This window comes from Erythrolamprus reginae, chromosome 1, assembly GCF_031021105.1.
Source record: "Erythrolamprus reginae isolate rEryReg1 chromosome 1, rEryReg1.hap1, whole genome shotgun sequence".
Classification (NCBI taxonomy): Eukaryota; Metazoa; Chordata; class Lepidosauria; order Squamata; family Dipsadidae; genus Erythrolamprus; species Erythrolamprus reginae.
The window spans coordinates 86,371,974-86,385,034 of record NC_091950.1 but is presented as its reverse complement, the minus strand read 5'-3'; the positions used below and the strand labels follow the sequence as shown (position 1 = coordinate 86,385,034).

At 35.7% G+C, this 13,061-nt stretch overlaps 1 protein-coding gene across 1 annotated transcript in view; it reads left to right on the top strand.

Annotated features, from left to right (window-relative positions):
* The window catches only part of LOC139170406 (cytosolic phospholipase A2 epsilon-like), a 44,580-nt gene that overhangs the window by 8,914 nt on the left and 22,605 nt on the right, over positions 1–13,061 (top strand). The window contains exons 4-10 of the mRNA XM_070757610.1: positions 1,046–1,086; positions 1,371–1,413; positions 3,007–3,064; positions 5,571–5,728; positions 6,217–6,303; positions 7,375–7,412; positions 7,918–8,053. Coding sequence (XP_070613711.1) covers positions 1,046–1,086; positions 1,371–1,413; positions 3,007–3,064; positions 5,571–5,728; positions 6,217–6,303; positions 7,375–7,412; positions 7,918–8,053 — 561 coding nt within the window. The remainder of the gene's footprint in view (positions 1–1,045; positions 1,087–1,370; positions 1,414–3,006; positions 3,065–5,570; positions 5,729–6,216; positions 6,304–7,374; positions 7,413–7,917; positions 8,054–13,061) is intronic.

Sequence of the window (13,061 nt, the reverse complement as noted above, 5' to 3'; positions counted from 1 at the left end):
ATCGCTCTGACCATCAGGAAGTTCTCCCTTACTTCTAGGTTGAATCTCTCCTTGGTCAGCTTCCAGCCGTTGTTCCTGGTCCGGCCCTCTGGTGCTCTGGAGAATAGAGTGGCCCCCTCCTCATATATCTATATACAGCTATCATGTCCCCTCTGGCCCTCCTTTTCTCCAGGCTATCCATGCCCAGTTCCCACAATCAGTGTTCTCTCTAATTGTTTTTGGGGGTGGGCGGAAAAGTATAGTGTCTGAGCGGCAGTCCCTTCGGGACTGGACGGCACTCTTTCCCTCTCACTCTTTCCCTCTCGGCTTCTGGGCAGGTTTGAAAAACTCTGAGTTGATGATGGTTTTTAAGTGAGCGATTGCTCACTGCTCAGCTTAGAGGGAACTATGCCCACAATCTGTCTTCGTAAGTCTTGGTTTCAGGTCCCCTAATAATTTTGGTTGCTCTTTTCTGCACCTTCTCCAGAGTTTCTATGTCTCTTTTGAAGTGTGGTGACCAGAACTGGATGCAGTACTCCAGATGTGGTCTGACCAGGGCGTAGTAGAGTGGTATTAATACTTATTTATTTATTTATTTATTTATTTATTTATTTATTTATTTATTTATTTATTATTTAGATTTGTATGCCGCCCCTCTCCGCAGACTTCCCTGGTCTTGGAGTGTATCCTCCTGTTGATGCAGCTTAGGATAGTTTTGGCTTTTTTGGCCGCTGCTGCACATTGCTGGCTCATGTTTAGTTGATTATCTACCAAGACTCCAAGATCTCTTTCGCAGTCACTACTGCTAAGCGGGGTTTCTCCCAGGCTGTATGTGTGTCTAGGTTTTTTTTAAAAATCCAAATAATCTTATGCTTGAACATAACAGTAATTTAAATATGCATTTTTAAAAATCCAAATAATCTTATGCTTGAACATAACAGTAATTTAAAGAATATGCATCTTTGTGCCAGTTGTGGTGAGATTACAACTCTCAGAATTCCTAAAAAAAAAACCTTTCGGAATGGTTTCAGAAGGAATGTTTATACTTATTTTCCTCTAATTTCAGGAAAACGAGGAGCTGGAAATAGAATTTGAGTTACTGCATAGGTGGGTAAAATCAGAATCTAAATAATCAAATAATCACTACAAAATCTACTATGTCCCTGTATGAAATATTGAGCAATATTTTCCTTCACTGACACTGACATTCTATTATTTAGCAGTCCTGCTGTGTATTTTGACAAAACCTCATAAGAAACTTTATATTCTAAATATCCTGAGCTGGTTTCCCTTATTGTTTTCAACATTTCTAGGAATTGCTACATTTTTCTAACTTAAAAAATCCTGATTTGCTGAGTAAAAAAAGTAATTATAATATGATTTTTTTTTAGATCAAGATTTTCTGAAATAATCATTACAAATGGAGTTCTTCTGGTAAGTATTTTATCTACTTTCTTTCCTCTAATACTTTTTCTGAAAAGGGAATGAAATGAAATGAATGCAATTTCCAACTAAACCATCTAATATCTTTTCCTTTTCTGATACCTGAAACTTCAATTAAAGAATCGAATACTTGATTTATTCAAATATCTCATAATTAAACCTTAGGACACTTACAGTTGATCTTCTATCCTGTTTGTCAACAAGCGAATAATAATTTAGGATTATGGCAGTATTTCATTTCCTGAAAATATAATTATATCAGTAAAATGCAATTATGCACAACTGTATACAGTTATGCACAGAATATATCCTGTATACCACATAATGTGTATGCATATGTATATAACCCTAACCTAATATATATAAAACATATGTTTTGCTGATAATGAAAAAGCAGGGAGACTAGTATAGATCTATTATGAGCATTTTTGCTCTCTTTAGCTAGCCATACCCTTACTGGCATTTGAACCTGTGGGGTCTATCTTGCAAGGCAGAAGCTTTAACCTCTAAACCACAGGATCTCCTCCACTTAGATTGTACTATTCAACAGAATCTATCTCTATCTCTATCTCTATCTCTATCTCTATCTCTATCTATCTATCTATCTATCTATCTAGCTATCTATCTATCTATCTATCATCTATCTAATAATCAGTGGGCTAGCTTAATAAATATGAAAATATGTTTTATTTATTAGTATTACTAGATTTTAAATGTGTGTGTGTGTGTGTGTTTTATGTATACTTAAATACATATATACATACATACAAAACATTTGTCACTTGCCTTTAAAAATGTTAACAGATGAGTTAGATTTCAGCTAGATGTTCTCAGCCATATCATGTCATAGGAAATGGGTATTATTCCCCGCCCACCCACACCAAATAATGCTGGTTGGCATCTTATCATTCAGAGGAAAACCAGTAGCAGGAATTGTACATTTTAAATCTGAATTTAATCAGCTTCAACCACAACAACGCAAGAGCACACAACAGATTTACACTTAATATTAACCGCTCCAAACTTGACTGTAAAAAATATGACTTCAGTAACCGAGTTGTCGAAGCGTGGAACTCATTACCGGACTCCATAGTGTCATCCCCAAACCCCCAACACTTTACCCTTAGATTATCTATGGTTGACCTATCCAGATTCCTAAGAGGTCAGTAAGGGGGGAATACAAGTGCACTAGAGTGCCTCCCGTCCCCTGTCCTATTACTCTCCTATATCTCCTATACCTTTCTATTATTCCTATATCTCTTCTTCTATTCTTTAATTGATATGTTCTATTACTATATCTTCTGTTCTATTCTTTCATAGATATATTTTACTATGAGTATCTCCTCTATAACCTTCATCATCTATTTTACTATATACCCACTAAAACTCTCATTGTGTATTGGACTAGATAGATAGATAGATAGATAGATAGATAGATAGATAGATAGATAGATAGATAGACAGACAGACAGACAGACAGACAGACAGACAGACAGACAGACAGACAGACAGAGAAACAAACAAACAAACAAACAACAAACAAATAAATTTAGTGTCCTCTTGTATTTTTTTGTATTTCTATAGTCTCGACAAGTCCGCTGTTTGGAGGTCGAGTTGGAGAAGAAAAAGGAACAAAACTCAAGTAATATTACTTTTTCTGTAAACACAGAGAAGGCGTAGCATCTGTAATCACGCAGGGTGTGGCTCCCACCCTGATGGTATTAAAAAACCAGGCTGTTCTTTCAGGCCCTGGGATAGGGTGGCTGCCAAGTCCCTGACATTTCTGGTACTATATGGAGTTTTCCCTGTACATTTATTTATTTATTTATTTATTTTATTAAACTTCTATGTCGCCCATCTCACTGAGGTGACACTAAGCAACTTTATGATGTCTTCTGTTTGTCGTTATTTACCTGCTCCAATGTCTCTTAAAGTGTGCTCCAAGAAGACCCTCAAAATTTTGCCAGCCTAAACAAGATTAAAATCCCTAGCACATGGAAAGTAGCAGCTGCAGTTGCAGCAAATGTCTCAGTTTTAATTTTTGATATGGTACTTATAAATAAATATAACTCATACAAACAAAAGGTCTCTTGGTGGGGTCCTCTATGGGTTTTTTTTTAAGTGGGAAGAATTCTTGAGAGGAAAAAAGTTTAAGAAACACCAATTTACTCTTTTAAAATGTCCGGTAAACTGAATTGCTCTGGAGTTGGGTGGCCAGTAAATCTAACAAATAAATATGATTCATCAAAAATGATCTCTTTAATCTCTTCCCGAACGCCATCACTCTGCTAAACAAATATTTCCCTCAACACTGTCAAACTATTTACTAAGTCTGCAGTACTAATACTACTACTACTACTAGTAGTAGTTTTTTCCTATCATTCCTATCACCCATTTACTCCCACTTATAACTCTATGACTGTAACTTGTTGCTCGTATCCTTAAGATTTTTATTAATATTGATTGTTTCCTCATTGCTTATTTGACCCTTATGACAATCATTAAGTGTTGTACCTCATGATTCTTGACAAATGTACCTTTATCTTTTATGTACACTGAGAGCATACGCATCAAAGACAAATTCCTTTTGTGCCCAATCACACTTGGCCAATAAAGAATTCTATTCTATTCTATCTATTTAAACCAGTGATGGCAAAACTATGGTGCGTGTGCCACAGGTGGCACACAGAACCACATCTGAGGGTACACATTTTCACTCTCCCCAGAGTTGAGGAAAAGCTCCAGAATCTTCGGGACGGTTAAAAATGTCCCAATGGGCCAACCGGAAGTTCAGAAATGAACTTCTGATTGGGCGGTTTTCGCCATCCCCAGGCTTCAGGTGGCTTCCTTGAACCCTGGGAATGGCAAACAATATCACAACAGGAAGTCTAGAGGCTTCAGTGAGGCCTATGTGCATTCATGGGGGGTGAGCATGGAGGGGTTGTGCGCATGCACAGGGGGAGAACATTACATGATGTTTGGGGTCATGTGGGCATGCTAATACGCTGTTATACGCTGTCTTATTATTGCTGTTAGCCGCCCCGAGTCTTCGGAGAGTGGCGGCATACAAATCCAATAAATAAATAAATAAATAAATAAACAAACGTGCACATACCCTTTTAGCACCCAAGGCAAGAAAGGTTCACCATCATTGCTTTAACTTATTGCAGTTCTACTCAAGTTTTATGAAAAATATATTTCTAATAAAGAAATATCATCGTTTGGAATGAGTGAAATACCAGGTAACACTGTACATTATATTTATTCAACAAGTGTGTCTTTCTACAGTGTGTCACTACTTGTGAATTGGAACTGGTGGCTGGTCTTAGATTTGCTGAGAAGAATAAAAGACCAGGCTGAGAATTATAGAATTGTAGAACTTTTGGCTGAAAAGTATGGATACCTTAATTTGGAAGGGTTGCTTGTTTATTTCCTTAGCAAATCCTAAGCTCTGGGGGAAGTCTAAACAGAACTTCTTTCTTTCCTGTCACTCAACGTCAGTAGGCAGCTGTCATTGGCAACTTTCTTCTCTCTTGTCTTTTCTCTTTCCTGCCTAGCATTGCTAACAGTTTTGTTTCTGCTTCCTGTTTCCACAGGGGATTGGGAATGGTAGGCATTCACATATGTGTATTTAAGTTTTTCCACGTGAGAGAGTGATTGGTCTCCAAAGATGGAGATAAACTGATTTTATAAATGGGATGGTTTATAAGTGACTGACATTCATCACTGTTTATTCCATTTGTTGGGTTGTGGTTTCTGACAGGAATGCATATGCATATATAATACTCATTATACACTTTGGGTGGATGGTAAATTTCTAGGATTAACTTCAGCTCGAGTTGCCAGTTTATATTAGCCAGATGGCGAAATTTGCATTTTATAGATTCTTTCTTTTTTCCTCCCTCCCTCCCTTCCTTTCATTTAAATTAAGGATACCATCTATTTAATGTGGCGTAATCTTACTTAGCACATGATTGCCTTAAATTAGTCATTATATCAGCAACTACTGATCCATTCAATGACATCTTCTGCCTTGATTGCTGTAATGCATTCTAAATGGATTCTTCCATTGTAGAAGATTTTTTTAAAAGTGGCATTAAAACATTTGCAATTGCTTTTGTGAACACTCTTTTCCTTTTCTTTTGTAGAAAAAAGACTATATCTTATTGCAAAAGGATCTCATGAAGAACATAAGGAATTTAGTTTGGGTCTTGGCTTCTGTATGAAAACTACATTTCACTATATTAAATATAAACATCCAACATTGGATATTAGATTACCAAAGGAGGATCTAGATTATTTATTTGTGAGTTTATTATTCAATGTCATTTTTTAAAAATTAAAGGCAATGTTTGTTGTTCTTATTGTATCAGTTTTGTATCCATTTTATACTGAAGAATAGCACAACTTGCATATCGATAGAAGAGAATATTTATTGCTTGAGGGTCAATTGTGGGGTCCTTTGAACTTTCTGAGCTTGGTTGTTTTCTTGAAGACCTTTCATTACTCAGCTAGGCAACATCATCAGTGCTAGAAGAGGGTGGGGATTTGTTCTCAGTTTATATTTTTGTGGCTTGTCCTGTAAGTGGTGTTGACCATCGTCTTGATGGCTCTATTATCAGGTTGTTGTTTACTGTTCATTTGCGTTGGTAATTCCTTGACTGGGCTACAATGCTTGATTGTTGGTCCAATAGTAATATTGGTGTTAATCTCTGCTTCTCTGAGTGTTGATTGTATATACTTATCATGCAACTTTCTACTCTTTTGGGTACAGAAGTGTAATTATCTTTCCAGGGGCCTTGTACTTATAATAAAGAAGAAAAATCTGTAAAAGTGGAAGTAAATTCAATTCCTCAGAACAAGAAAATAGTATTAGCTGAGGTAAGACTAGAATTTTGCTGAATATTGCTTTAAACTGCTTCCACGTTTTCAATTTATTTCTCCCGCAATCTGGAGTGGGAGGGAAGAGGAAGGTACTTTATCTTTGCCATAGCACATGTTCTAACTAAACTTTGGTTATAATGGTATTATCTGCATGAAAAAAAAATCTCAGATGTGTATTAAAATAATCCGGAATAGGAGGTCTGCACCAATTCCTATCAATTATGGTTTTTTAAATCTGTTTTTGCAATATAAAAGTTCCAAAAAGAACAAGGTAGAGATTTTTGATATGCTCAATAAATTGCATGCTTGTAATCATATAATAATATATTAATTAAGTAAAGCAACAGAATGCGGAACCATAGAATTTAATCAGAGATTTTTTTGCTTTGGTGAATGGACTGTTTCTATTCATGCAGAGGAAAGGGATAATATTTTGCTTTTTGGCTGCAGTCCTCTATACTTTCTTCTGTTGAATCCTGTCGACCTCAGACATAGCAGTGGAAGATCAACATACCATCTCAATATAACCAATAGCGTTTGAATTTGAATTCTAGGTTCTTTGCATCAAACAAATTTTACTGATTTATCTCAGGAAACAATACTCAAGTTAGAAACATCATTGTATTAATGGCCAAGTATATATATAAAAAATAGTAGACAGGAATTGCTATCACCAAACAATGCTTGAAATGTAAAAATAAACTTAAAACACTCTTAAACTGAAAATTATTCTTCAAGATTTTGAGAAAAGGAGTTGCACTAGAATGTTATAATATACAGATGGATGTAAATACAATTCATTCCTGTCAGCTTCTCAGTTGACTACAAATTTTATTTGGTTGACAGCCTATCTCCTGCTGCAAACTAACTATTGAAATATTCATGAAATATTCACATGGTCTCAAAAATGAGCTCTTAAATCATAGGCATAAGTACTTATTATCATATCTCCCATTAAAATAATATGAACTATCCAGTACCCAGTTCATGGGTTCTGAATGTCTGGCCCAGACATTAATATGATGTTAATAATGTGAAGAAACCTATATTTGTATTCTGAATTTGCAGAATAAGAAATTTGCTTTGCATGTGAAGGCAGAAGACTGGTAAGACATCCATCCTATCTTGGATGGTAATAGCTGCAGTTTCAACTATTCTGTTTATTTCTGTTCTAATCTGTTTTATTACCCCCACCTTTGCTTGGGGACATGTTCCTAGTGTTTGTATTATTTAAGGCCAAATATTTTCATTTCTATTGTAATTACATGTACATGTAATATATAGGGTTGTGGCATGAATTCTAATGTCACTTTCAATAGCGAAAGATATGATGTAGGTAGTGGCATTCTGTTTTGTAGACATGATAATCAAAATAAATACTATGGAAAAACATTGTATAAATATTGTCATTTGCCATTTAAAAACAAATTACTTTATAAATTGTTCTTCTCATGTGACAATTGTTAAGTAGTCACTCTAGGTTTCTTGAAAAAAAACAAGCTGTTGCTCAAGATTTCCTTGATCATTAGCATTTTTAAGTAATGAAGAAGATTCCAAATATGAAAATGGAACAGGTGTGCTGCCATTTATTTCCTTATGTGTTTAATTCAGTAAGACAAATCTTGACCTCCGCTTGGGATATGACCTTTGTTCACAAGAGCAGGATTTCTTACACAAAAGAAAGAACATTGTCGCAGGTGCTTTGAAGAAGGTTCTCAAACTTGAAAATGACCTGCAGGATCATGAGGTGTGTATGATTCAGAATGTCAATTATTAACTGAAGGTGTCCAGTTGACCACATATAGACATTATGATGAGGATTAATTAGTCTTGTGTGTTTTCATTTCTTTAGCTGCTCATGCAGTAATAAGAATTGTCATTTGTGGGTAAACACTCACCAAATACCTAAAAGGAAGTTAGAAACAATATTCCTTAATTTCAGAATGTGAAACATTTGGTTAAACATTAGGAAATAGTCAACCAAATTAATTCAATGAAAGAACCACTTGGGGGGCAATGGTGAATTCCCTCTTGTTGGATGCTTAAGTGGAGATTATACAGCCATTTGCGGGGAAAATATTAATCTGGATTCCTGCATTATATAAGAGATCACCAGATGGCAGAAGTGGCAATTGAATTATATGATGTTAGAATTGAAAGTAGCCAATTCTAGCTTTTGTCATTATTTTGGATTAATCAAAACTGAGGTTCATTTTCAAAACTTGCTTTGGTTAATTTATTAAGCAAAGGACAATGAATCTTGCCTGCCACATTGTGCCTTATAAAGAAAACACTGTAAACAAACTAAAGTTAAGATTAACAATAATTTAAGGTTTGAGAAGTAACTTTAAAATTAGCTCAACTGTGTAGGAAGCAAAGTCTCTCAATTTCTTCTTCTGCCTCTCTCCGTCTGTCTTAATTCTAATTTTGAATCTGATATCTCCAACAATTGTATTATGGGCATAATTGTAATAATGCCATATCAGGTTTTTGAGGTTAAAGGGCTCTGGTTCCTATGAGTGGGAATATAATCTGTTACAAGGACTAATGGAGCAGTCTTTATAACTAATGGGGGGGGGGGGAGTTATTTACAAATAGGTAATATGGATTGACAAAGATTACCATCTAAACTGCTAATCCTACTAGGGAGTGAATCAAAGGAACATATTATCTATATGCATCTGAGAAGGAAGACAGATGGAAGTGACCACAAATAACATTCTTATACACAGGCAGCAAGCACACACTGGTTAGCTAATTTACATTGTTATCAAAATTAATAATAAAATAATAATAAAATAAATTATAAAATAAAATAATTAAATAATTAAAAACAGTCGCTCATGCCCTCATCACCTCGAGGTTCGACTACTGCAACGCTATCTACATGGGGCTACCTCTGAAAAGTGTTCGGAAACTTCATATAGTGCAGAATGTGGCTGCGAGAGCTATCATGGGCATTCCCAGATATGCCCATGTTTCGGCATCACTCCACAGCCTGTACTGGCTGCCGATCAGTTTCTGGTCACAATTCAAAGTGTTGGTTATGACCTATAAAGCCCTACATGGCATCGGACCATAATACCTCCGAGACCACCTGCTGCCGCATGAATCCCAGTGATTGATTAGGTCCCACAGAGTTGGCCTTCTCCGGGTCCCGCCGACGAAACAATGCCAGGGGAAGAGTCTTCTCTGTGGTGACCCTGACCCTCTGGAATCAAGAGATTAGGACTGCCCCTACCCTCCTTGCCTTTCGCAAACTTTTGAAAACTCATCTGTGTCGCCAGGCATGGAGGAGCTGATATATCCTTAGCTGCCTTTGACTCTATGGATGGTGTGTTTGTGTTGTATGACTGTTTTTAATAGGGGTTTGTATGTGATGTTTTATTTGTTGTGAGCTGCTCCGAATCCTCGGAGAGGGGCGGCATACAAATCTAATAAATGATTATGATTATGATTGTGATGATTGTGATGATTGTGATGATTGTGATGATTGTGATTATTATTACCTATTTTCACATTCCTGCCAGGAACTCAGGACATAACACCCATCTACTGAATTTTATCTTAAACAAGTTCTATTCGCTTATCTTTACAAAACAATCACTTTTCACCACGACTTTGTTATTCCAGTTCTAGCATTATTATTCTTTTACATAATTCTTTATCCTTTTTTGTTCAATTCTTTCATATACATAACATCACAAGGCCCTCTTTAATTCTTCTCTCTTACAATTACAATAATATTTTAAATTCCACCCTAATTTACATTACTATCCAAATTAATAATATTATTACATTATCTACTTTCCCATTCCCATTTATTAATCTACTTTATTCTATAACTTTACTAATATTTACCCCATTTGATCCTTTCTGATAGCCTTAATCCATCATCTCTCCATCTTTTTAGTGATTTTTTTAATCAGCCTGACTTCTCAGTTCTCTTTATTTTTACATGTGTTGCATTTTATCTTCTGAATCTCTTTTCAATTTTCCTGTCCCAATCCCTCTTCCCTTCCCTTTTTATATACTTCAAGCAATGTCCTGTTTGTTTAATTGCCTATTACAGATTTACACACATTTTTCAACATCAGAAATCATTCTTATTGGAAGATGTTTAAAGTCTCTTTCCTTTTTCTGGTGTTGGAATGTATTTCAACATAGCCAACGAGTCTCCAGAGAGGAGTGGCATACAAGTCTAATAAATTATTATTATTATTATTATTATTATTATTATTATTATTATTATTAATTATTATTATTTGTGTTTATCTGAATAATGTCCTTACACATCTCCTCTTGTGGGAGATTGAATTGTTACTGTTTCCCGCCAAATAAGACATCCCCTGATAATAAGCCCAATCGGGATTGAGTGCATGGCAATAAGGCCAAGCACTTATTTCAGGGTTCAAAAAATAAGAGACAGGGTATAATTTTCAGGGAAACATGATAGTTACTTGGTAGTGGAGCATTTTTGTTAGTGTGGGTGATTTTTCAACAGACTTGTTCTAATTTGCCATCATTGTCTCTGATGATGAGGATGTTCAGGAAGGGCAGAATGGTGTTGTTGTCTTCTTCCCTACTGAATTTTATTCCTTTGAAGATGTTGATTGCTTCATGTGTCTTCCGTAGTTGTTCCTTTGTTACTATGAGATCTCACCCACTTTCTGGATCCATACCTTTGTTTGTGGGTGTGCTACGGTTTCTAGACACTGCATTACAATCTCTGCTATGACTCCTGAGAGTAATTTGATAAATAGTTGATAAACTAATAGTTTAAGGAAACTCCTCAGTAGAACTCAAAGAGACTTACTAAAAATGATGGGTACCAAAAGTTTAACTCCATACATACTTACACAAATTTTTCATTAATATTTTATAGAGACAAGTCTCAGTCTATGTGAAAAGATTCATTTTCAATAACTGGGATTGAATTTACCAGCATACTCATTGGGTTGCAAGGGTATTTTTGTTGTTGTTTATGCTGAACTGTGTTATTATGTTGAATTCTGAATGTTACATGCCATATCAATATGCTGAACCTACTGCTTCTTTGTTAAAAATGAGATACAACTTTTACATATTAAATTGTAAATTATTGACAAACCTTAGCACCTCCGAATGATTCACATTCCTAACATATTTATGATAAGCAAATATTTATACTAAATATATTAATTAACCAGGTAATTCTACAATTTTTTTAGATGGTTGAATTTTAATAGCTTCTAAATTTAATAGCTTAAATTTTAATAGCTTCATTTTGGTTGTAGCGTGGTAATACACATGCCCTACATAATAATTTTGACTTGTCCCACTTTTGTACTGTAGCTCCTCTGCTTTTAATATAAGACAAACAGTTTTTAGGTGCAAATAAAATTCAGTAGGACACATTAACATAATATATGTCATGAGTTAATAATATGTTCCCTTTTCACACATCTTCACAACCAGTATTTAAAAGAATAGATTTAAATTTTACTACAGCTACCAAGAGGCATTCTAAAATGGCAGAATATAAATTCAATATGTAAATAAAGAAATAAATTTGGGGCATTATATTATTATAGTGTACACAATATAATGTAATATAAATTATATATAACAAATAATTTCATTTTTTATAAAAAAATAAAGATATAATTATATATGTTTACACAACAAACTATAAATTACATTATAATACAGTATAATATAGAATTAATTTGACTATAGTAATATAGAATAGAGTAGTATAGAATAGTATTCCTATGAATATGTCACAAACACTATAGCTAGACATTTCAGAATATTTTTTTTTGTAATGTAATAAAATAAGTGGGCCACAAAAAATCACAGAAGTTGCCTGTCAAGGCATTGGGATCAACAGAGGGAAGGAGGGTGGGAGAGAGAGTGGGAGAATTGGGGAGACTCAGAGATAGCTTATTCAGCTGATATTTCAATAAAGCAGTAAGAGAAACATCTTTCAGCTGTGGCGAGGGGGGCGTTTCCCCAGGTTCGCCTGGTGCACCAGTTTTGGCCCTATTTGGACTGGGAGTCACTGCTCACAGTCACTCATGCCCTCATCACCTCGAGTCTCGACTACTGTAATGCTCTCTACATGGGGCTACCTTTGAAAAATGTTCGGAAACTTCAGATCGTGCAGAATGCAGCTGCGAAAGCAATCATGGGCTTTCCCAAAAATGCCCATGTTACACCAACACTCTGCAGTCTGCATTGGTTGCCGATCAGTTTCCGGTCACAATTCAAAGTGTTGGTTATGACCTATAAAGCCCTTCATGGCATCGGACCACATTATCTCCGGGACCGCCTTCTGCCGCACGAATCCCAGTGACCAGTTAGGTCCCACAGAGTTGGCCTTCTCTGGGTCCCGTCAACTAAACAATGTCGTCTGGCAGGACCCAGAGGAAGAGCCTTCTCTGTGGCGGCCCCGACCCTCTGGAAGCAGCTCCCCCCGGAGATCAGAATTGCCCCCACCCTCCTCGCCTTTCGTAAGCTCCTTAAAACCCATCTCTGTCGTCAGGCATGGGGGAATTGAGATATTCTTTTCTCCCCAGGCCTATACAATTTATGCATGGTATGTTTGGCTTTTAATAAGGGGCTTTAGTTATTTTAAATATTAGATTTGTTATATGCTGTTTTATTATTGTTGTTAGCCGCCCCGAGTCTACAGAGAGGGGCGGCATACAAATCTAATAAATAAATAAATAGATAGATAGATAGATAGATAGATAGATAGATAAATAAATAAA